The sequence below is a fragment of the Theropithecus gelada genome, chromosome 14 (assembly GCF_003255815.1).
Source record: "Theropithecus gelada isolate Dixy chromosome 14, Tgel_1.0, whole genome shotgun sequence".
NCBI lineage: Eukaryota > Metazoa > Chordata > Mammalia > Primates > Cercopithecidae > Theropithecus > Theropithecus gelada.
In genome coordinates, this window is record NC_037682.1 from 121,290,789 (window position 1) to 121,315,700 (window position 24,912).

General features: G+C 49.4%; 2 protein-coding genes across 10 annotated transcripts in view; both read left to right on the forward strand.

Moving 5' to 3' along the window:
- APLP2 (amyloid beta precursor like protein 2) overlaps window positions 1-5,178 on the forward strand; it is a 72,693-nt gene extending 67,515 nt beyond the window's left edge. For all 9 annotated transcript variants that reach the window (XM_025358240.1, XM_025358241.1, XM_025358245.1 and 6 more), the window contains 4 exons: window positions 797-882; window positions 1,900-1,974; window positions 2,321-2,476; window positions 3,749-5,178. In XM_025358240.1, coding sequence (XP_025214025.1) covers window positions 797-882; window positions 1,900-1,974; window positions 2,321-2,476; window positions 3,749-3,850 — 419 coding nt within the window. In that variant the 3' untranslated portion in view covers window positions 3,851-5,178. The remainder of the gene's footprint in view (window positions 1-796; window positions 883-1,899; window positions 1,975-2,320; window positions 2,477-3,748) is intronic.
- Window positions 5,179-19,395: 14,217 nt separating this feature from the next.
- Window positions 19,396-24,912, forward strand: part of ST14 (suppression of tumorigenicity 14) — a 52,092-nt gene continuing 46,575 nt past the window's right edge. Inside the window, exon 1 of the mRNA XM_025358238.1 lies at window positions 19,396-19,683. Within this exon, the coding sequence (XP_025214023.1) occupies window positions 19,603-19,683 (81 nt within the window). The 5' untranslated portion in view covers window positions 19,396-19,602. The remainder of the gene's footprint in view (window positions 19,684-24,912) is intronic.

Genomic DNA, 24,912 nt, shown 5'->3' on the forward strand with positions numbered 1-24,912 from the left:
GCGCCACACATGAGTGATGTTGCTCAGGCAGTGTCTGACCTTGGCAAGAAGAGAGTTGCTATTCTTGCGGCTCCATTTAGAGAAAGGGGCCTTCCATGCTGATACTGGAATTCTCCCTATAGATGGAATGCTTCCTTCCTGTTTATCTTCTAATAGCCACTTAGGATACGAGCATCTAGGTTCCCGGCCCTGAGAGGGATTCAGCTGATGGGAGATGCAAGAAGAAATCCATAATGACAAACTGTGATTATAAATGCCATCACCTGGGAACCTCCCCAGGACCAACTGAAACTCTAAGGAAAAATAAGAGTTTAGGTTGGGGAGGGTATTTGAGGCAGAATGAATTCCCTGTGGGTTCACCTACTATGTCCAAGGCAAACGTGCAGGTTATTGTGAGGATGGGTGCTGTGGCAGCCGGATGTGGGTAGTAGGTACTCAGTAATTTCTCCTATAATGGTGTTGTGTGTTTCCCATGCTAGGATGCCTCTGGGCTCCACTTCTATGTATCTGACAATAAACATTTTCTCTGAAGGCTTGCATTTCATTTTCCCAAGTTGGAGACAAGTAAGCACTCCGTCCTCCTCCATTAAACCCATCAGTCTCTGCAAATGCCTGTCTCATTCATCTTTAGAGAGCACAGGGCACCCTCAGACATGTGAACGCGGTGGCAGATGAGTTGTGGGGGGAGGTGCGTGGGAGGGGCTCACTGGCCCTCAGGAGGGAGTTTGCTGCTTCTGTGCAATGGGTGTGAGATGGGCCGTCCTTGGGAACTCAGCCGTGATCTCTCTCCACACAGGATCTGGAGTGGGAGAGCAGGATGGGGGACTGATCGGTGCCGAAGAGAAAGTGATTAACAGTAAGAATAAAGTGGATGAAAACATGGTGAGCCTGTTCTTTCTTCTGCCCAACATGCTTTACTTTTGAGACTCATTAGAGTTAGTGACCTGATGTCAGATGCTTCCAGGTGCACGTCTGTGTTCATTTTCCACACAGTAGAAGGTTGGAGGGCTCCAGCGACTCCCACAGACTGGCTGTGGTGTTTAGCATCTGGGTATGAAAAGGATTAAAGAGCCCTTTTCAGCAGTAGCTCATCTCTTGTATAGAGTAGGAAAATATATTTACAACTAAAGATAAGAATAACCTGTTAGAGGCCATTTTCAAGTGAGTAGAGTTAATACTTGGATTAGTGTTGGGTTTTGTTCTTACACTGCCTTAGGTTTATACCCCCTTTTATTCACCTAGTATTTTCTATCATTTATAGTTCTGGATTATCCACAACTGAGTTTGATAGTTAAATGTGGCTTTTTTTTTTTTTTTTTTTTTTTTTGAGATGGGAGTCTTGCTCTGTCACCCAGGCTGGAGTGCAGTGGCGTGATCTCGGCTCACTGCAGCTCCGCCTTCCGGGTCCACGCCATTCTCCTGCCTCAGCCTCCCAAGTAGCTGGGACTACAGGCGCCCGCCACCTCGCCCGGCTAATTTTTTGTATTTTTAGTAGAGACAGGGTTTCACCATGTTAGCCAGGATGGTCTCGATCTCCTGACCTCGTGATCCGCCCGCCTCAGCCTCCCAAAGTGCTGGGGTTACAGGCGTGAGCCACCGCGCCCAGCCTAATTGTGGCTTTTTGGCAATCTGTTCTGAAATACATCTCCATACGGTTACTTGAAGGAAAACGCATATAGGACCAGCTGCCATAATATAGTCTTCCCTCCATACCTGCCCCTTCATTAGGGGTTTGGGGAGTGGATTTGGAAGGCTGTGACAGAACTGGTTGGTTAATGGGGGTCCCACAGGTACCTGCTTCCTTCCATCAAGCAGCAGGTAGCAGAGGAAGGAGGTAGCAAATACCAAACTCTGCGTTCACCCAGTTGCTCACTGCCGACATTCTCATGACTGTTTCAGGTCATTGACGAGACTCTGGATGTTAAGGAAATGATTTTCAATGCCGAGAGAGTTGGAGGCCTTGAGGAAGAGCGGGTACGTGCTTAGCTCCAAAACCTAAGGTTTCCTGTCAGTCTTAGGTGTTTCTCCTCTGGACCTTCTTAGTTCAAGTAGAAAGCAGGAGAGATGCCTGAGCTAATAAGGGTCCCTCATCCCCAGCTTCCCATACTTTTGGATAAGAAAGCTAAAATTAAAATCTCCATGGAGATTGGGAAGAGTGGGCGTTCTCCACATACGGGTGGTTCCCTGCAAAGCAGGATCTTGGTGCTACTTTGGGTTTTAGGGGCTCACCCTTCCAGGAGCGTGGCCCTCAGTGAGTTACTTGCCTCTCGGCTTCCAGATGGTCACTGAGACTTTGTTCCACATCTGCTTTGTTACGTAGGAATCCGTGGGCCCACTGCGGGAGGACTTCAGTCTGAGTAGTAGTGCCCTCATTGGCCTGCTGGTCATCGCAGTGGCCATTGCCACAGTCATCGTCATCAGCCTGGTGATGCTGAGGAAGAGGCAGTATGGCACCATAAGCCACGGGATCGTGGAGGTGAGGAGCTGGGCTGCTGAGGGCCTGCTCTGCACTGTGGGCTGGGTGGGGGTGGGAACCTGTGGAATTAATAAGCATCTTTACTCCTCGAGTACTGGACATGCTGCTGTCATCAGTTCAGTTACTCACTGGATTCCTCGCTCATGTGTTTGGAAATCAGCCCCTGCCACAAGGGACTGTTGCCAAATTTCAACATTAGTTTGGGCTTTGGCTATGAATGTCAGAAAGTTGTGTGAACATTTTATGCTACAGAGGGTGAAAACTCTTTTCTCAGATTATTTCCTTAGTGTTCCTTTTTCCAGGTATGTGTTTTCTTAAATGGGGGGAGGGAGCAACAGGAAATTTACAAAGTGCTGAAGCCGACTGTTTCTGTTCTGTCTTCTGCTGGTTACTGAACTTCTCTTGCCACTCATTCCTTAGTGAATAGTGGGAATGTCCAGAGTCCCTTGATCCTTAAATATAAATACAGTAAGGACCTTAGTGAGCCCTGGGAAATTAGTGCAGATTCTGGTCTTAGTTATTTGTGTTTTTTTGTTTGTTTTTGGTTTTGGTTTTTTGGAGACAGAGTCTTGCTCTGTTGCCCAGGCTGGAGTGCACTGGTGTGATCTCAGCACACTGCAGCCTCTGTCTCCCGGGTTCAAGTGATTCTTGTGCCTCAGCCTTCTCCCTAGCTGAGACTACAGGTGCATGCCACCATGCCCAGCTAGTTTTTGTATTTTTAGTAGAGATAGGATTTCCCCATATTGACCGGGGTGGTCTCAAACTCCTGACTTCAAGTGATCCACCTGCCTCAGCCTACCAAAGTGCTGGGATTACAAGCATGAGCTACTGTACCTGGCCAGTTATTTGGTTTTATCTCTTGCTGGAGACTGGCCTAGCTGTAGAATTTCAGAGTTGAAAAAGACCAGAGATCCCCTGGTCCCACTGTCTGCGTGCTAGCCTACTGCTGAGTGGCTTGCCTTGGCTGGCCCAGGTAGTAAGCAGTGGCGCGGAGCCTTGCTTGTTACCGTGGTGCTAGGACATCCAGTTGACTGGCATCTTCTGTGAGGGCTAAGCTTTCAGGGCTCTCGTTTCGAAAGCATTGCCTCTTTGATCCCCTTATTTTCTTTCTCCTGTGTTTTACCACAGGTTCTCATGTGCCCTGTCCTGTGGGAACGGGCTGCTGGCTGCATTTGGTCCTCGGGATCGTGCAGCAAATGGCTCAGGTCTCCCAACGCCCTGTGCAGGTCTCTTCCCAGACACCGCAATGACCCTCAGGTTTTGTTCTTCCAGGTTGATCCAATGCTCACCCCAGAAGAGCGTCACCTGAACAAGATGCAGAACCATGGCTATGAGAACCCTACCTACAAATACCTGGAGCAGATGCAGATTTAGGTGGCAGGGAGCACGGCAGCCCTGGCGGAGGGGTGCAGGCAGGCCAGAAGATCCCACGATTCCGATCGACTGCCGACCAGCGGCTGCTGCCAGGGGCTGCGTCTGACATCCTGACCTCCTGGACTGTAGGACTATATAAAGTACTACTGTAGAACTGCAATTTCCATTCTTTTAAATGGGTGAAAATGTTAATATAACAATATATGATATATAAACCTTAAAAGAAAAAAATGATCTATTGCAGATATTTGATGTAGTTTTCTTTTTTAAATTAATCAGAAACCCCACTTCGATTGTATTGTCTGACACATGCTGTCAATGTATAATAAACGGGAAATGTCGATTTTCAATAATAGACTTATATGCAGGCTGTCGTTCCAGTTACGTTGTGTAAGTCAACTCTTCAGGCTTATTCACTCTCCTGGCTTTTATTTAAAGAAAAAAAAAAGCAGTATTCCCTTTTTAAATGAGCTTTCAGGAAGTTGCTGAGAAATGGGGTGGAATAGGGAACTGTAATGGCCACTGAAGCACGTGAGGATATCCTTGCAAAATGATGTGAAAGGACCAGTTTCTTGAAGTCCAGTGTTTCCACGGCTGGATACCTTTGTGTCCAAAGTCCCGTCACCAAGGACATTGAAGACATTTCATTCCAGCATCTTCTAGAGAGCTTGGTGTGTACAGATGAGGGTGTCCACTGCTGCTTTCCTTCAGAATCCAGTGCTTCCACAGAGATTAGCCTGTAGCTTGTATTTGACATTCTTCGCTGTCTGTTGTTTACCTATCGTAGCTTTTTACTGTTCACTTCCCCTTCCAACTGTCCAGATGTGCAGGCCCCTCCTCTCTGGACTTTCTCCAAAGGCACTGACCCTCGGCCTCCACTTTGTCCCCTCACCTCCACCCCTCCTGTCACCGACCCTGTGACGTTCACTCAGAGAAGACCACACCAAGGAGGCGGCCGCTGGCCCAGGAGAGAACACAGGGAGGTTTGTTTGTGTGAAAGGAAAGTAGTCCAGGCTGTCCCTGAAACTGAGTCTGTGGACACTGTGGAGCGCTTTGAACAATTGTGTTTTCTTCACGAGTCTCTGTAATGCTTGTACAGTTGGTGTTGATGCCCACAGCTTCTGCTTTTGCTTTTTCTTTTAAATCTGAAGGTTCTGGTAACCTGTGGTGTATTTTTATTTTTCTGTGACTTTTCCTTTTTCCTCCTCTTTGACCCTATTCATGTCTCTACCCACTATGCACAGATTAAACTTCACCTACAAACTCCTTAATATGATCTGTGGAGAATGTGCACAGTTTAAACACATCAATAAATCCTTTAACTTCCACCGAGACTGCTTGTTTCATTGACCACGGCATTGATCTGTGTGATGCTTCTGCCCCCTGCCTCCAGGAGGGTGAGACCTTCCTTCCACGAAGGACCCCAGCTGTACCTCGCAGACAGAAATATGTCTACTCAAGCCTTGACTCTAGGGTTCCAATGCCATTTTGCATTTAGAAAACAAAGTAGGGGGAATGTCTGCATAGAGCATTTGTCTGGCAAAGTTTAGGCTACTGATATTTGTTAATATGAGACTTCTTAATGCTACTGGAAACGAGTAGGGCCTGTGGCTGAATTTTCAGAGAAATGCTTGTAGCTTCCATTTGCTTAAATAACCTGACACGGGGAGGCCCTATCCCCTCATTGATGGGGGTGTTCGGTTTGTTGCCTTGACAACTGCTTAGAGGGCTGTCTGCCTGGGGCCAGTTTTATCTACTGAGCTAAGATTTTTTTAATGCCCAGCTACAGGGAAGAGGGTCAATTCAGGGGTAAATTTCAGTCGCTACCCTAGTTTAATGCCAGTTTAAATATATGGAGTAATTATCAAGGTAATGTCATATATACTTGTGTGTAGATGTACATGTGTGTACATACATGACGAATCTTCCCTGGGATACTGGACTCGGGAGTGTTTTATGAGCCAGGAAGCATCTTGTGAGCCAGGTGAATAGGCTGGGTCTTTATAGTGGTTGCCACTTCCCCATCAGCCTCTCCCTTCTGCCTGCATTGGTCACTGAAGTTGCTGCCAGGAAAGCCCTGAAGAAGAGGGAACTTTTTTGTTTTTCAAAACCAGTTTCTGCTGGAGTGCTCTGAAGAGCGTTATCACCCGCCCCTCTGCAGTATCAGCTGGAAACTGATCTCAGGGTCATTCTGATTTCAAAGCTAACAGACCAGCTTCATTCAGACTACCTGCCATGTGCTAGCTGCCTCCAAGTCAGGGCCGCGTTTTTGTCTTTTTTTTTTTTTTTTTTTTTGAGACAGTCTGTTGCCCAGGCTGGAGTGCAGGGGCACGATCTCGGCTCACTGCAACCTCTGCCTACCAGGTTCAAGCAATTCTGTCTCAGCCTCCAGAGTAGCTAGGACTACAGGTGTGCACCACCGTGCCCGGCTAATTTTTTTTTTTTTTTTTTGAGACGGAGTCTCGCTCTGTCGCCCAGGCTGGAGTGCAGTGGCGCAATCTCGGCTCACTGCAAGCTCTGCCTCCCGAGTTCACGCCATTCTCCTGCCTCAGCCTCCCGAGTAGCTGGGACTATAGGCGCCCGCCACTGCGCCCGGCTAATTTTTTCTATTTTTTTAGTAGAGACGGGGTTTCACCATGGTCTCGATCTCCTGACCTTGTGATCCGCCCGCCTCGGCCTCCCAAAGTGCTGGGATTACAGGCGTGAGCCACCGCGCCCGGCCTATTTTTTTGTATTTTTAGTAGAGACAGGGTTTCACCATGTTGGCCAGGCTGGTCTCGAATTTGTGACCTCCTGATCCACTCGCCTTGGCCTTCCAAAGTGCTGGGATTACAGGCGTGAGCCACCATGTCCAGCTCCATTTAGTCTTAACCTTTTGATGCATTCCCCTCTTCCAGAAGAGACGCTGAGGTCTTCCACGGAGCAGTAAGGGGTGGAGCAGAGATGCAAACCCGGCTCGGTGGGAGTTCTCCTTTATTCAATGTACTTCAGTTCCGGGGAGGCGGGGGCGGGGGCATCGCAGCCGATACCCATCCAGCTGCTCAGCTCTCTTACCTGTTACCCACTTTCCTGTTGCTGATGGGTTAGAGAGGAGTTTGGGGCTGGTGAAACTGCAGTGGTTTCTATTTGCACGTTCATTACCCAAATGGGGTCATTGCAGAGACAGGGTTAGCTGAGAACTGGGGAGGCCTGAGAGATGACGTGGAAATGAATGAGAGGCAGGGCTGCCAGGCAGCCTCACCCTAGGCTGGCTCCACTCTGCTCCCTGGTGGCTCACCTACCTCCCGGGAACTGAGAGAAGCTCATCTCCTGGTTTCTGCCTTGGTGACTCAGCCTTGACCTCTGGGGAATGTGGCCCTGCCCACCTTGCGGCCAGCCTCAGGTGCTGACAGCGACAAGTGCGAAGGTCCTTCTACCTACCTGTCTGCTTTCAGTTGCAAATCAGAGCCCGGCAGCTGAGGTTTGAGCCAGGATATCAGATGCCCCAATCTCTGGTTTGTGTTGCTGTGACAACTGACAAAACTCATTAGGAGGTACAGATGAGGGTGTAATGTTTTGGAGAGGCCCAAGGGTCCACTCTCATAGGAGGAGGTGAAAAAGTATTTAAAAAAGGAACATGCTGTCTTGTGGTACTTTGAAGTCATGGACGTAGAATGGATACAGGGAACTGGAAGGGACCTTATGACTCCTGATTATTTCACAGCTGAAACATGGCCACAAGTTCACATGCTGTTAGGGACAGAGCCAAAGGCCACGGTTATGTACAACGGACTCTAAGGCAAAGGGTAAAGTGGTCCTTAAAAGACAAGGAGACGGATGTCAGCTGGTATCTTGCCTGTTACTGCCTGTGGAATAAGGGGAAGTCGTGTCTGTTCTGTCCCCTGTGGGTACATACTTTTGACAGGCAGTAACAACCACGGACTTGGTTAGTGCATTTCCACTGTGGAGCAGCCCAGATACCCAGAGAATGTGACAGGAGACATGAGTTTCCCTCCTCCCCCACCCTCCACCCCGACCCCGCAGAATCTTGAAGTGGATGGGGTATGCCTTTTTTTTTTTTTTTTTTTTTTGAGACGGAGTCTCACTGTCGCCTAGGCTGGAGTGCAGTGGCACAGTCTGGGCTCACTGCAACCTCCACCTCCCAGGTTCAAGCGATTCTCCTGCCTCAGCCTCCTGAGTAGCTGGGACTACAAGCGCATGCCACGACGCCCAGCTAATTTTTTGTATTTTTAGTAGAGATGGAGTTTAACCGCGTTAGCCAGGATGGTCTCGATCTCCTGACCTTGTGATCTGCCCGCCTCGGTGTCCCAAAGTACTGGGATTACAGGTGTGAGCCACGGCACCCAGCCAGGGGCATGACATTCTTGAGGAATCTGTCAGAGATCTGTGGTCAAGATACAAGATAACTCAGATCTGATTGAATTTTTTTTTTTTTTTTTTTTGAGATGGAATCTTGCTCTGTCGCCCAAGCTGGAGTGCAGTGACGGCTCACTGCAACCTCAGTCTCCCAGGTTCAAGTGATTCTCGTGCCTCAGCCTCCAGAGTAGCTGGGATTATAGGTGTGCACCAGCACACCCGGCCAATTTTGTATTTTTTAGTAGAGACAAGGTTTCACCATGTTGGCCGGGCTGGTCTGGAACTGCTGACCTCAAGTCATCCACCCACCTCAGCTTTCCAAAGTGCTGGGATTAAGGCGTGAGCCACCATGCCCAGATTGGCTGAACTTAAAATTTTGAAGTCACTGCCTCTTTCTGATTAGTGCAGTACCCTCCATCAATAAAATATTTGGTGTGTGCTATATATACAGTCATTTTAAACTATGTATAGTTATTCTAAAAATTATCTGCATGTATTATAAATAGAAACTTGGAAGGCTTAAAAAAGATGAAATACTTTTTCCAAATTTTATTTAATAACAGTACAAAGCCTTTTGGGTCCAGTCAAATATTGCCAGTTTTAGTGCAAAGTAATTGCTTTCATTCTCTCCTTCCTCTCTCCTAACGGAAGTCCATATTGTTGATTCAGATTTTCTTAGTGTTTACCTACTGTCTTCTTTTTTTTTTCTTGAGACGGAGTTTAGCTCTTGTTGCCCAGGCTGGAGTGCAATGGTGCGATCTTGGCTCACCACAGCCTCTGCCTCCCGGGTTCAAGCGATTCTCCTGCCTCAGCCTCCTGAGTAGCTGGGATTATAGGCATGCACCACCACGCCTGGCTAATTTTGTGTTTTTAGTAGAGATGGGGTTTCTCCATGTTGGTCAGGCTGGTCTCGAACTCCCGACCTCAGGTGATCCGCCCGCCTCAGCCTCCCAAAGTGCTGGGATTACAGGTGTGAACCACTGTGCCCGACGCTGTCTTCTATCTTCTCCCAAGAAATGACATTGTATTTAGGCTCCTCTGGACAGTGAAGGTTTCTCAGACTTTCCTTGTTTTGATGATCTTGACAGTTTTGAGGAGCTGTTGGTCAGGTGTTTTGTAGGATGTCCCACTATGGGGTTTTGTCGGTTTTTCTCATGGTAATGCATGGGTTATGTGTAATTAGGAGGAAGACCACAGAGGTGAGCTGTCCTCCTGTTCCATCAATGGTACACACCGTCAACATGACTTACTGCTGTTGATGTTGACCTTGACCCCTGGCTGAGGTGGTGCTTGTCAGGTTGTCTAAAGTTAATCTTCGCCTCCCCGCACTGTCACACTGCACCATTTGCAACCTGAACTTAAGGGATGGGAGTTATGCTCTCCCATATCTTATTTTTGTAATCGTGTTTTAGTACTTTGAAATAAAGCAATTAGAAAATCTGGTTCGAAGGTCAGTTTGTTACAATACTCTATTTAATGGCTATCAAAACTGAAAGAGCTCTTGATGGTGGTGATAATTTCACAGGTGTAGATACGTGTCAAAACTTACCAGATTGGACTCTTTCAATACATGCAATTATACCTCAATCAAGCTGCTTTTAGTTTTGTTTTTTGGTGTGTGTGTGTGTGTGTGTGAGACGGAGTTCGATCTGTCGCCCAGGCTGGAGTGCAGTGGCACAATGTTGGCTCACCGCAGCCTCCACCTCCTGGGTTCGAGAGATTCTCCTGCCTCAGCTTCCCATGTGGCTGAGACTACAGGCGCGCACCATCACACCTGGCTAATTTTTGTATTTTTGGTAGAGACGGGGTTTCGTCATGTTGGCCAGGCTGGTCTCAAACTTCTGACCTCAAGTGATCCACTTGCCTCAGCGTATTAAAGTACTGGGACTAGAGGCGTAAGCCATTGTGCCCGGCAAGAAAAAAATAATATTTGTATGTCGTGACCAGAAAAATCTGCATATATTACACTATGAGCGGAGCGACATTAGAAACATCTGTGCTTTCATCCAAACCTCCCATACTCTAAAGGTTGTTTTCTACCTGTTTCTTCAAATCTGTGTATCTTCTAACAGTATTTACTGACAGAAGAATGGATTATAGTGTTGCCATATCCTTTTCTGTGTTTTTTGTTTGTTTGTTTGTTTTGAGACGGAGTCTCACTCTGTCACCCAGGCTGGAGTACAGTGGTGCGATCTTGGCTCACTGCAACGCCTGCCTTCCCGGTTCAAGCAATTCTGCCTCAGCCTCCCATGTAGCTGGGACTGCAGGCACCCGCCATCACGCCCGGCTAATTTTTGTATTTTTAGTGGAGACGGGGTTTCACCATATTGGCCAGGCTGGTCTCGAACTCCTGACCTCGTGATCTGCCCGCCTCGGCCTCCCAAAGTGCTGAGGGATTACAGGCGTGAGCCACTATGCCTGGCCTTCTGTGTATTATTTCAGCCACTGTTACTGTGGCAAGAAAAAGTGATCCCACCATGGTTTATAGCTTTTTGCCTTTAGCATTTAATGAAGAAATCTCAAGCTGTGCATTTATCATTTCTTAATGAAATTTTGTAAATTACTAAATCGAGTATTGCATGACTTTAAGCACTGAAGAGATTGTAGTAGCTTGTCTTCATGGACTGGGCATTTAAATTTTAAGTCTCATTAATCACATTGGCCTCATAATGTTAGTTAATACCTCAAGACCCAACATACATTTAGAGTGAAGAATATCACTATTAATAGTAAATGTAAATCCATGGTCTTAGTAATTGAAACTTTTTGGGGAATGACTTCTTAGGTGGTAAATGTTTTCAGCTGATGACTGAACTCACAATGTAAACAAGTGAATCAGTGGACTTTGATGTTAATGAAAACCTGTGTATACGTGGCACCCTGGGCCAGGGAGCAGGCCGGGGCAGAACTACACATATTAGATGGAAGGAGGGATGAACTCGGATGTGCTGACGATGTGGACAGGGCAGAGGAAGTTAGAGAAACAGAGCATCAAACAAGTGACCCACGGTGAAATGCGTGTTCTCTGAGGACGCACTCCCAGACTCGACTCACATTTCCGTGCATCTGCATTTACGCAGTTTAGGGACACTCCAGTGTCTTTTGAACAGCCCTCTTAGATTTGGAGACTTTCCATGTTTTGAGTCCTGCCTACCTCAGGCAGAAGCCAGAACTCGCCTTTTCATCTCCCTTGTAGGCGGGGCACAGACGTGTCACTTAGGATCTAATGAGATGCACTCACAAGAGACTTACTCAAGAGGCAACAAAGGACGCAGGCACTGCAGTGAGCCCACTTTCTGTTCGGATGGAGGTAGAAGCGTCCCTCTCCTGGGGCAGCAGCGGCTGTGGGAATGGTGAGTGCGTCTGGGTTCAGGGGATGAGCTCTGACGGTATCTGCTTGGGTGGGAGTAGTGGGGGTGTCCCTGCAGCCTTGTGGTGTGACTGGGGCTGTTTCTGGCTCTGCTTCCTTCTCTCTCAGCTCTCTGGCCCTCCCAGGCATTCTGTGAACCTCCTAACAATTTTAAAATAATTTCCTTTTTTCTCCCTCAAATTAGCTATTCTGTTGCTTGTGAGCTGCAAGTTGACAAAAATTCCATTAAGGGCCAATTCACTGAACTCTAATGGGAAAGTTATACCTGTTACCTTCATTTGATTAAGGAGACAGAGTTTTTAAAAAAAAAGTGATGTGAGAACAATTCTCAGTGTGAAAAAGAAAATACAGATCCCAGCTCAAATAAGTCAGGACTCTGTGGTCCTACATTAGAACTGGGAGTATCAATATGAACATGTTGGGTGTTTTCTCTCTTTCAAAAAGTCCTGGCTTTGTCCTACCAAAAGCCCCAGAAACAACGACCAGGTAGAAATGAACATCCCCCTGGAGGATCACTTTTCACAAAAAGCTATTAGGATGTCTTTTTTTTTTTTTTTTTTTTTGAGACGGAGTCTCGCTCTCTCGTCCAGGCTGGAGTGCAGTGGCCGGATCTCAGCTCACTGCAAGCTCCGCCTCCCAGGTTCACGCCATTCTCCTGCCTCAGCCTCCCGAGTAGCTGGGACTACAGGCGCCCGCCACCTCGCCCGGCTAGTTTTTTGTATTTTTTAGTAGAGACAGGGTTTCACCATGTTAGCCAGGATGGTCTCGATCTCCTGACCTCGTGATCCGCCCGCCTCGGCCTCCCAAAGTGCTGGGATTACAGGCGTGAGCCACCGCGCCTGGCAAGGGTGTCTTAAAGAAACGGCTGATTGCATGTGTAGGCAGGAAAAGTGCAAGTTGAATCTGCAACCTCATACCAGAAAGTAAACAAAAAATCAAAGATGACAAGAATTGGGTCAAAAGGACCCAGAGCTGACTTAAAGAGGGTCCCAATGGCCAAAGAGGGGACACTTGGAACATCAATAAGAATAAAAACAGCAACGGACCCAGACATATGAAATATATTTAATACTAAGAGTTCATAATAATACAAAAACAAGCAAACAAACACCAATTGGTACCTTTGGAAGATGTTACGGAATCAACTATTTTGCACCAGCTAAATAAGGGGAGAGGGTAGGCAGATCCTGAGGTCAGGAGTTCAAGACCAGCCTGGCTAACATGGTGAAACCTCATCTCTACTAAAAAATACAAAAAAATTAACTGGGCGTGGTGGCACAGGCCTGTAGTCCCAGCTACTCAGGAGGCTAAGGCAGGAGAATCCCTTAAACCCAGGAAGTGGAGGTTGCAGTGAGCAGAGTTTGTGCCATTGCACTCCAACCTGGGCGATAGAGCAAGACTCTGTCTGAAAATAAATAAATAAATAAATAAATAAATAAATAAATAAATAAATGGAAACTCGGGCATTTATCCTTCCTTTCCTATACAAACCTTACCACAGGGTAACCAAAGAGATGATGAGAAATTTCACTTTCTAGAAGTATTCCAGAAAGTAAATAAGCAAGGAATGAAACATTGAAATCTTGCTGTTACCATTTCCTCACAACTTCAGAATTCAAGCGCAGAGCTCACAATATGAGACAATCAGACACGTCATGTGTTGAAGAACCCAACAGCCCCTGTGAAGTCATCTTCCCTCCCGAAAAAGCAAAATTTTATCTGCTTGCACCTCTGGATATGACAGTTTGCGGGGAATACAAAGGATAAGGAACCCATGAGATAGACTACACTGAGAACACAATCAGCAAAATCCTGACTGCAGGAAAGTCTCCAGAACGAATGATCTGGTTTCTTCAGTAAATAAACTGTAAAGGGGGGTGATAAAGATGAAGTGGGAACCTAAAGATTAAAAGTGACCAGCTGGGCACGGTGGCTCACGCCTGTAATCCCAGCACTTTGGGTGGCTGAAGCAGGTGGATCACTTGAGGTCAGGAGTTCGAGACCAGCCTGGCCAACATGATGAAACCCGTCTCTACTAAAAATACAAAAATTAGCCAGGTGTGGTGGCGTGCGCCTGTAATACCAGCTACTCAGGAGGCTGAGGCAGGAGAATTGCTTGAACCCAGGGGACAGAGGTTGCAGTGAGCTGAGATTGTGCCATTGCACTCCAGCTTGCGTGACAGAGTCAAACTCCATCTCAAAATAAAATAAAATAAAATTTAAATTTAAATTGACCAGTCGCGGTGGCTTACACCTGTAATCCCAGCACTTTGGGAGGCTGAGGCAGGTGAATCACGAGGTCAGAAGTTTGAGACCAGCCTGGCCAGCATGGTGAAATCCCGTCTCTACTAAAAACACAAAGAATTAGCCAGGCATGGTGGTGCGCACGTGTAATCCCAGCTACTTGGGAGGCTGAGGCAGGAGAATCGCTTGAACCCAGGAGGCGGAGGTTGCAGCGAGATGAGAACACAGCACTGTACTCCAGCCTGGGCGACACAGCGAGACTCCATCGCAAAATAAATAAGTAAATAAAAATAAAAAATAAATAAACAAATTAATTAATTAATTAAATTAAAGTGACCTAAAAGACATGGAAAACAAAGCAGGCAAAAGAAAAGCAGGCAGAAAGTAAACTATGGTGCAAAGAGAGTCAAGCCTGGATTGTAAAACCATATAAAGAAAAACAAGGGGATAGGCATGGTGGCTTACACCTATAATCCCAGCACTCTGAGAGGCAGAGGCAGGAGGATTGTTTGAACCCAGGAGTTCAAGACCAGGCTGGGCCACATGGCCAGACCCCTTACCACAGGGGGAAAAAAATCTTTCCACACAAGATGGCCAAAATGAACCCTCCAAAATTAGCTGGGCGTTGTGGCGCACGCCTGTGGTCCCAGTAACTCTGGAGGCTGAGGTGGGAACACTGCTTAAGCCTGAGAGGTCGAGGTTGCATTGAGCCCGTGATTGTGCCACTGCACTCCTGGGCAACAGAGAGAGACCATCTCAACAAACAAACAAAACAAAACAAAAAACCAAGGAAGTAACCACCATCCATGTCAGACTCTTACTGGGGAGAAGAGGGATTGTTTTGGGGACGGGCCCATGGAGGGCTTGGTGTGAGGGTTGGCAAGGTTCTATCTCCTCTCACATCTGGTCTTCTGTTTTTGTTTGTTTGTTTGAGAAGGAGTCTCACTCTGTCGCCCAGGCTGGAGTGCAGTGGTGCAATCTCAGCTCACTGCAACCTCCGCCTCCTGGGTTCAAGCAATTATCTGCCTCAGTCTCCCAAGTAGCTGGGATTACAGGCACGTGCCACCACACAGGTAATTTTTTGTGTTTTTAGTAGACACAGGGTTTCACCACCTTGGCCAGCCTGGTCTTGAACTCCTGACCTCGTGATCCACCCACCTCGGCCTCCCAAAGTGCTGGGATTACAGGCGTGAACCACTGCGCCCAGACTCATATCTGGTCCTCTACAGAGTTGCCTTATAATAAATAATTCAGTAAGCTTTATATTTGTTTTATGCTGATTTCTATATTTCCACCACATTTAACAATAAAAAAATTTGTGACAACAGTCCAGGTGCGGTGACTCACGCCTGTAATCCCAGCACTTCGGGAGGCCGAGGTGGGTGGATCACCTGAGGTCGGGAGTTCGAGACCAGCCTGACCAACATGGAGAAACCCCGTCTCTACTAAAAATACAAAATTAGCCCGGTGTGGTGGCACATGCCTGTAATCCCAGCTACTCAGAAGGCTGAGGCAGGAGAATCACTTGAACCTGGGAGGTGGAGGTTGCAGTGAGCTGAGATTCAAGATTGTGCCATTACACTCCAGCCCTGGGTAATAAGAGCAAAACTCCATCTCAAAAAATAAATAAATAAATAAATAAATAAATTACGGTATGCTTTTGTTTCTAAACTCAGTGAAGAGACTCAGTAGCAGACAGCTTACTTCATGGACACTGATCAGCTCCATGGACTGTCCTCGCTCACTCTGTCTCCAAACAGCATTTTCAGTGCTCTTATGTGTATCAGGAAGATCAAAATACACTATACCATAAGCCCTAATTGACGGAAGAGATTAATTATTAACTTCTGGGGAAAGTTAATCATGTTCACTTTGGTATTTTAGCTGAATTTGGATCTCACTAAGGGGAAGGGGGCAAATCATCGGGGATGGGGTGGGAAGGACCGTGCAGGAGAAGGCAGCATTACCTTGAGGATACTAAACACCTGGCATTTAGAAAGTGCATTTTCCCCACGAAGTGTGTTTGACAGGGAAGCATGAGGGCTGTGCCAACACAAAAGCAGAAGTGGTTCTAGGTGTCGAATCCATATAAACCTTGTTGTTTCAGAAGGTTTAAGTACATTCATGGACGCCAGCTCCATAACCGGTTCATTTGGCTTTATTCTGTTCATTCTCAACCTCCACCACAACTCTTTGCTGTTTGCACTTTTCTTCTTTACTGAAGGAGCACGAGTCGCCTGCAGGCCTGGCACAAGCTGCTCTGGCTGGGTTTGGCCTTGGTCTCCCCGCCTTGGATGGCAGCAGAGCACTGGCTGTTTTACACTTGGGCTGGGTCTACCTGACATGGCCCCACTGGCTCCCACGTTGTCACCGGCTTCAGTCAGTGCCTTTTAGCCTGTGGGCAGGTCCATATTTGCACACCTTCTAAGTGGTCCTGGCCCCAGGGACATAGGGGCTTGTTGGACATGCCCTTGAGGGGGTCCCAGGGACACAGATGTGACTTTTCCAGCAGGCAGTCCTGGAACCAGGAAGAGGATGCTCCCTAGAGAGGACAGATGACAACTTTGCAGTGCTGGGGCCGGGAAGGGCCAGTGAGGGGGTGGTGGAGAAGGCACAGTGGGTGGTGAAGGCTGGGTAATTTGGTCATGAGTCACTCTTTCTACAGCAGAGAAATGACATGGGCCTCAGGCCGAAATCTGGGCTTCAGTTGGATTTGCTCCTCTTGAGCGTGAGAATCTGGTCCTATTCTTGAGGCTGTCTGCTCTTGGGTTCCTTCACTTACCATTTAGGAACAAAAGCACTGACTTTTCATAATTTTTTGAAGATTAAACCAAATGGGATGAACGGAGTAACACATGGTTACACTGCCTCGTCCCTCCCAGGAGTGCGCATACGGTGCATTCAGCAAGGCATCCCCACGCAGCCATCCTAGGGGAAGGGTCTTGTCCTGTATCACTTTCTCTTCGTCTGCACTTGCAGTCTATGCATTGCATTCATATGGCATCTAAATCACGCTGAGTGCCCAGCTCTACGAGATAAAAGATGAGGCCCTAGGAAGTGGGGAGATGACGTGAGTCACTGCGTGTGCAGCAGCACAGCAGGTTTGGGTGTCAGGCGTACCGTCTCATTCATGTCACACTGGATTTGGCTTACTTTCCATCACTCATACTAGCTGAAGAATGCTGTGCCATTGGTAATCCAAAGGAAAAATTATTTTTATATATTTTCTTTCTCTTTCTCTCTTTTTTTTTTTTTTTTTTTTTGAGAGATGGAGTCTCGCTCCAGGCTGGAGTGTAGTGGCATGATCCCAGCTCACTGCAACTTCCACTTCCCAGGTTCAAGCAATTCTCCTACCTCAGCTTCCCAAGTACATGGGACTACAGGTATGCACCACCATGCCCAGCTAATTTTTGTATTTTTAGTAGAGACGGGGTTTCACTATATGTTGGCTAGGCTGATCTCAAACTCCTGACCTCAGGTGATCCACCCACCTCGGCCTCCCAAAGTGCTGGGATTACAGGTGTGAGCCACCGTGCCCAGCCTTTTATAAATATTTTCTGTTTAGCTTTGGAATGCTTTATGTGATGGAAGGCAGCAGATTAATTCTTCTTTCAATTAAGTTGACCCAATATATTGTGTTAGTCATTGTGCTAGGCTTTGAGGGTGCAAAGACAGCTAAGACACAGACAGAATGAAATGAAATGAAATGAAATGAAATGGTGGTGAGTTCCACGAGAGAGGTACAAACAGAGGTAGTTTTGGTTGAGAGGGAAGGAAACTCCTGGGGAGGAGGTAGCACATCAGTCAGGATGCGTGAGGTTTGCAGCAATAACAAACAACCCTCAACTCTCGGTGGCTTAACATCCCCAAAGCTGACTGACGCCTCATTCATGCTGCATATCCAGTGCGTGTCATTGTGGTCACTTAGGGTCACAGGTCACAGAGGTTTAATCTCAGAAGAGAGTAGGGAATTGTCCAGTGCCTCCTTACGCTGCTATATACAAGTGGCGTGTCCCCTCCCTGGACATTTTCTTGGTTACCGCTAGCCATACTGCCAAACCTAACTTCAGAGAAGAGAGAGTAACACCCTGGCCTGTGCCCAGAAGGCAGAGAGCTAAAAACACTCAATGAACAACACTAAAAAACCCCATCGGTGACTTCGACCCAATATGCGGAGGTGAGTGTGAAGGAGAAGAGCTTCCAGGGGATGAAAAGCTTTAGGAAAGGTGCCAAGGTCAGAAAGCCTGACTGGAGAGAGCGGCTCCAAACAGGAATGCTGGGAGGCACGGTGTTAAGGGAGGACAGGGCAGAGTGTGAAGCGAGGCTAAGGAGATTGGATTTGATCCGGGAGACACGGAAAGTCACAAAGGAGCTGTGGTTTCAGATTTACCTGATTGCTATGTGTAGGAGAGATTAGAGGGTGGCAGCCCAGAGGCAGATCTTTCTTACACAAACCCAGGCAAAGGGCTGTGAGGGCTTGCATAGGGGTCTTCTAAATGCGCAGGAAAGGAAGAGCTATACTTACCAGCAGAGTCCTGACGAGATTTAGAACTAACAGGATATGAGGTGTAAGCAAGGTGGAGAATCAAAGATGATTCCAGGTTTTGAGCCTGGGAGAATGCTGCCATTGGAATTAGAGAAAACAGCGGAAAATGGGCAAGTCAGGGAAGGAAGATGGGGCTTGTTGATCTCAAAGCAGGGATTTTTATTTTGTTCACTCCTGTTTCCCTGTACCCAGGACAGTGCTTAGCGCATAGTATGTGCTTGGTAATGTTCATTGGCTATGGAATACGGTAGAACATTAATGGAGACGTCCCCAGGCGACCGCTAAGGCGGAACTGGCACTCCTTGGTGGGGTCTGTGCTGGGAGGGAGGTTTTCCTATCTGAAACCATAAGACGAGACGTGCTGCCAAGAGAAAAAGCCTAGAGAAGAAAGGGATGAAACTGAAGGAAGAACTTTGGGAATCATGACATTTAGGACTAGAAAGTAGGACGGGAATCCAGGGAAAGGGGGCATTTGAGGAAGCATCAGATGCTGCAAGTGGCGAGGGGCATTGGGACGGTTCAGAGGGCATCTGGTGGAGCAGCTCATGTCACTGGGCCTCCCCAGGCGCCAGCAAGCGCCTCTCGCCTGGAGAACAGGAGGCTGCGTGGCTGACGGGGAGGCTGGGCCAGGGGCGGTTCTGGTTTCTGTTTGGTTTTGGGGGGTTCATAAATGAGATTTAGTCCTCTAGCAAAGCGAGCAAGGTGAAGGGGAGAGACTGGAGGCGCATGAGGGAGGAGGGAAAACATGGTTGGCACCAAGGAGGTGGATAAAGGGCTGCCCTCCCGGGGCAGGGCCCCTGCGAGGGCCGGAGGGGTGGGTGAACGCTGTCGTGGTGATGGTGAGGGCCTTAGCGACCACCACCGAGTGAGGCTCCCTCACCTTCAGGACCAGAGCCGAGGGGAGGAGCCTCCCCCAGGGCCCGCGAGGGCGGGCAGGTGAGCCGGGCAGGTGCGCAGGCGAGCGCGGCGGGCTGGGCGGGCCGAGGCCACACCCTGAAACTACCTGCGCCGGCCGGGCCGGAGAGTGAGAGCGGAGCTGCAGCCGGAGCGAGAGGAAGAGGAAGAGAGAGCGCGTCAGAGCGAGAGCACCGCCGCCGGCCGGGCGCGCTGGGCCTGCCCGGAACTCCGCCGCCTGCGCCCCGCGCCCCGCGCCCCGCGCCCCGCGCCCCGCGGGCCATGGGAGCCGGCCGCCGGCAGGGACGACGCCTCTGAGACCCGCCACCGGCCTCGGGGACCATGGGGAGCAATCAGGCCCGCAAGGGCGGAGGGGGCCCGAAGGACTTCGGCGCGGGACTCAAGTACAGCTCGCGGCACGAGGTGAGCGCCGGCCGGGGACGCGGGGTGCTGGGAAGCTCCGCCCGCCCGACCCTGCAGCGGCGCTGGGCTCGGCCGGCTCCTCTGGCGTGTGGGTCGGTGGCCAAGCGCTGGGCTCACAGGTGGAATTTCCTGTTCAGCGGGTGCCGGGCCGCGGGCGGGCGGGCGGGGCTGGCTGGACCTTCGGTACCGGACCGGCTGCGCCCCGCCGGGCGGAGGCGGGAAGCCCCTGGGCCTTCCTGCGCCCTCGGTCCTTTCCCTGAGTTGAAAACAGGGGCTGCGTCTCGGCCCCTCCATGACTCTCGCGCTGTTAGTGAACATCTGGAAGAAACCAGGGGCTCGGAGTGGGGTTATTTGGGCGGAAGTGAAGTTTCAGGGGAGTTTGGAGTCTCAGCCATCCTTGGCCTCTGCAGAAAATTTGTTTTGTCTCTCTCCTTCCCCGTTAAAAGGCACTTTGGCACCTCGCAGAAGACAACTGGGAGGCAGGGCTTTGGCTAACTCAGGGGCTGGAGCTAGGAACTCCAGAGTCGGGCTTGCCTGGGCTTCGCGAGAGGGGATGGAGCCCTTTGTATGGGAAGGCGGCTGTATGGGAAGGGATGTGGGAACACAAACATGTCTTGAGCTTTTTGCAAGGTACGGAAACAGGAAGCTCTTCTTTGGCAGAAAGAACAGTGAAAGACCTATTGAAAGATCTCAGAAAGATTACATGTTCCTGTGTGGAGTTGGGATGGGTTGCTAGTCACTTCACTGATGGACCCACCTAGGTGGTAGTGCCCGGGCGGGAACAGCAGCCAGGTCTCTACCCTCTCTGTCCAGCGCAGATCCGCAGGTTTTCTGGAAGGCCAGGGCATACCAGGTCAGGGCGGCGCTGAGCGGCAGGGGCTGTTTGGCAGAGGGGGTTTGCTCCTCTGGAAATGATGGCCTCCCCGCCCTGCCAACCCTCACCTTCTCCCCTCCTTCCGGGTGCCCCTGGCCTCCGCACCTCCGCCGTTGCTCCGAGTCAGGCCTGATTTTGGTGCTGTCTCAGATCAATTCCTTTTGTCCGAGCAGCATCTCGACCCAGGGAGCTTGCAGAAAATCAGACGCTGGGGCTTTGGACGCTGCCTGCACCACAGATAGGACCCGGGGCTGGGCTCTGCTATTTTCTCCACTTTTCACCCTCAACAAGGAAGAAAGCTTCCAGTGGACCAGAAGACTTGGGCCCTTCCCCTGGCTGTGCCTGTGCCCTGCTGTGAGGCAGATTCACCTTCTCTTCCTTGCTGTAATTGCTGTTTGTGAGTCCTTGCTAATTGCCTGCTTGGGGCTCTAGGCTCCCTGCCTCCTCAGCAGAGAGCTTGCTGCTTGGAATTGGTTATTTCAGGGCAGTCCCGTGCCGCCACCCCAAGTTTGTTCTTCCTGACTTCCGTTTCTAGGACTCTCCTGCCCACATGGGGAAAGCAGGGTCTTCCTGGTCGTGTGGCCCAGCCTCCTCTCTGAGCCATCTCACCACCCGGACAAGTGGCCAGGCTGGGGCTCACCTTCCAGTCACCCCCAGGATCCCACATTCAGTGGATTTCTCTTGTCACTTGCAAGCCCTGGCTTTCGTTTCCCCCATCCCTGCTCATTTCCTCCTCTGCGAAGCTCATTTGCTCTCTGCACCCTTGGGCTGTTCCTCCCCTCTCTGCCATTTTCCTTCTTGTGGCTTGCTCTTTGTCTTTTCTCCTTTCGAGCTTTATTGCACTAACTTGGTACCTAGTCCTGGGCCAGGCACGGGTGAAGGGACGACTCTCAGAGACCAGTAAGATGTGGTTGTTTCCTTTAAAGAACATCCAGTCTTGAGAGCGAAGCTAAGAGATGAATGCCAAAGTTAGCTGCGAGGCAGAGTGTCCAGAGGAAATTGGCTGAAGCTCATTTCCGTCTTACAGATTCCTCCCACCCCTGGCCTCACCAGAAATCCCAGTCCCTGGGATCACCTTGTAGTGTGTGTTTGCAGCTAGGATCTCCATCCCTGGCTGGGAGGTCTGGCTGCTGCCCCTGGGTTTGCTATCTGGGTCAGCAGAGCCTGGCCCACAGGGTGCTGTTATTTCGGGGTTCCTTGTCCTCAGCTGCATCCATCCCTGCACCCTTGTTCGGTGGTATTTGTATCTGGCTGTCTCCTTCCCAAGGCTGATGGTGTGGCCTCTGCCCCACTCCTGCTGTGCCCATCAAGTGTTCTGCATGACCTTCAGAGCCCTGATGCACGTTACTGCATCTGGAGATGGTGTGAGCCCTGCCTGCGAGCAAGCAGAGGCACAGATGCCACTTCTTATGGCCATTAACGAGAACCGGGAAGCCTGCCTCCCTGAGGATCTTGATTCCTGTTGAGTATTTAATGGTGACTACTTAACATCCACTGGTTCCTTCTCAGATCACGATTGCCCTAGGTAAGACTCAGCATCCCTTAAGCATCAGAGACCAGGGTTGGAAGATCGGATGTTGTGTGGTCAAAATCAGATGTCTAGGGGCTAGGGTATACAACTCTGGCTATTCAGAGAGTCATCTGCTTGTTAACTGGTCAATCATTCAGGCATTCATTCACATAACAATATCTGCTAGGTCACCCACTGACTGAATCTGTGCCGGGTGCTGGGAAATAGCAGTGAGGAAGACCCTAGACTCATAGCCCCCATCCTTGGGACCACCCAAGGTAGTGTGGGATACAGGGACTCAATTCTGACTCCTGAGTACTAGCTTCTCGATATGCCCTCGGTGAGCACATAGTATCTCTCTAACACAAGCTGGAAGGGCCAGGTCAGCAAATTGGGACTGCAGGCATCTGTGATGTGGTGGCAGGAGGTAACAGGCAGCCAAGACCCGGGGCCGCCTTGTCTAGCCACGTGATCTCAGAGATGTTACCCAATATCTCTAAGGCTTGGTTTCTGTGGCTATAAAATGGGAATGACATATATATTCCAGGTTTGTTGAAAGGATTAAGTGGGGTACTTTACATGAAAGCCCTTTGTAAGTTGCAGTGTGGTGTTCAAATGATGCAGCTTGAGTTTTCTAGTTGAAAGGGACTTGAGACAAACAAGAAATTATATAGTATCAGTAGGACACCTGTCGAGAGGCTGAGAACCCAGGTTGTCAGTGGGGCCTTGACCTCACAGAGGAGCCATCCTGCCCTGCCAAACACAGGGAAATGCCCCAAAGATTCAAGGAACTACTCGCCAGCAACAGAGACCTCTTCCTAAGACCTTCTGGTTTTCTTTTTTTTTTTTTTTGAGATGGAGTTTCACTCTTGTTGCCCAGGCTGGAGTGCAATGGCGCAATCTCAGCTCACTGCAACCTCTGCCTCCGAGGTTCAAGCAATTCTCCTGCCTCAGCCTCCTGAGTAGCTGGGATTACAGGCATGCACCATCGCACCCGGCTAATTTTGTATTTTTAGTAGAGATGGGGTTTCTCCATGTTGAGGCTGGTCTCGAACTCCTGACCTCAGGTGATCTGCCTACCTCAGCCTCCCAAAATGCTGGGATTACAGGCGTGAGCCACCATGCCCGGCCGACCTTCTGGTTTTCATTCCCCTACTTTACCCAGCTTCTAGGAGAAAGATCTTTCTATGAAAAGAAAATGTGTGCCAGCTGCATATCCCTTTCTCCCTCTCATCCCCTACCCCTCCCACCATAGAAAATTAAACTTTTATTTTGTTTTGTTTTTTAGAGATGGGAGTCTTGCTATGTTGCCCAGGCTGGACTCAAACTCTTGGGCTCAGGCGATTGATCCTCCTTGTTGCAGACTTCTAAGTAGTTGGGGTTACAGGCGTGAGCCACTGTGCCCACATAAAACTTTAGAGAACTGCCTCTTTTGTTCTCTAGAGCATGAACTGGGCAGGTGTGTGTAGTGGGTGAGGGAGAGGGCTGGGAAGGCAGAAAGCACAGGAAGCTAAGATTGTCCCGTAGGTGGGGCTTCAGCTGCTGGAGTGGACCGGAAGTCTGCCTTCTCCCGGGGGGCTTTCTGGACCCTTCCCTCTGCCTTGGTCCTGGGAACACCTAGAAATTCCTCATTTAGGAATTGGGAAAACTGAGAAAGAGGAGAAGATGTCCCTAGCGTGATGGCTGCCTTCGCCTGCTCCCAGTGGAAATGGTCAGAGTGTGGATCTGCTCAGAGCCGGCTTGCTGGCCTGATGCCACATTGTCACGGGCTGCGGAAGGAGAATCAGTTACAGCTCCCTCCCCCTACCTGGCCCTCGCTCTGCTCCCTGGGAACCAGACTACCAGACTGCCTACTGCTGTGGCCAGTGGCCTCTGTCCCTCGGAACACTGTGGTCCTCAAGTTCCCTGATGTCTGTTCCTTCTCTGGTCTGTGGTTCTGCCCAGGTGGGTGGCTCATGTCTCTCTTGAAAGAGAAGTTGTCTTTGGAAGAGGAAGGGAAATGTGACAGAGCCCCCTGGGAGCCCAGGTGCTGAAGACGATGTTGCTTTTGATATTGTGCAATGATTACTAGAGTGTCTAGAATACTAATCATCATGAATACTAATAATCATTAGCATTTATTGAGCATGGCTTGCTCTTTGTCTTTTTTCCTGCCAAGCTCCATTGAACTAACTTTGTACCTAGTCCTGAGTCAGGCATGGCTGAAGGGAAGTAAGATGTGGTCTCACTGGTCTTTGAGACCAAGTATTACCCCTCTCAGAGATAAGTGTTATTATTATTACCTTTTTTTAGACAGGGTCTTCCTTTGTCACCCAGGCTGGAGTGCAGTCGTGCAATCATGGCTCACTGCCACCTTGACCTCCCGGGCTCAAGCTTCCTCAGTAGCTGGGACTACAGGTGGGCACCAGCACGCCTGACTAATTTTTGTATTTTTTATAGAGGCAGGGTCTTGCTATATTGCCCAAGTTGGTCTTGAACTCCTGGGCTCAAGTAATCTGCCCACCTCAGCCTCCCAAAGTGCTGGAACTACAGGTGTGAGCCACCACACCCAGCCTTATTATTATTATTATTGTTTTGAGATGGAGTTTCGCTCTTGTTGCCCAGGCTGGAGCGCAGTGGTGTGATCTTGGCTCACCAAAACCTCTGCCTCCTGGGTTTAAGCGATTCTCCTGCCTCAGCCTACCGAGCCGCTGGGATTACAGGCATGTGCCACCATGCCCAACTAATTTTGTATTTTTAGTAGAGATGGGGTTTCTCCATGTTGGTCAGGCTGATCTCAAACTCCTGACCTCAGGTGATCCGCCTGCCTCGGCCTCCCAAAGTGCTGAGATTACAGGTGTGAGCC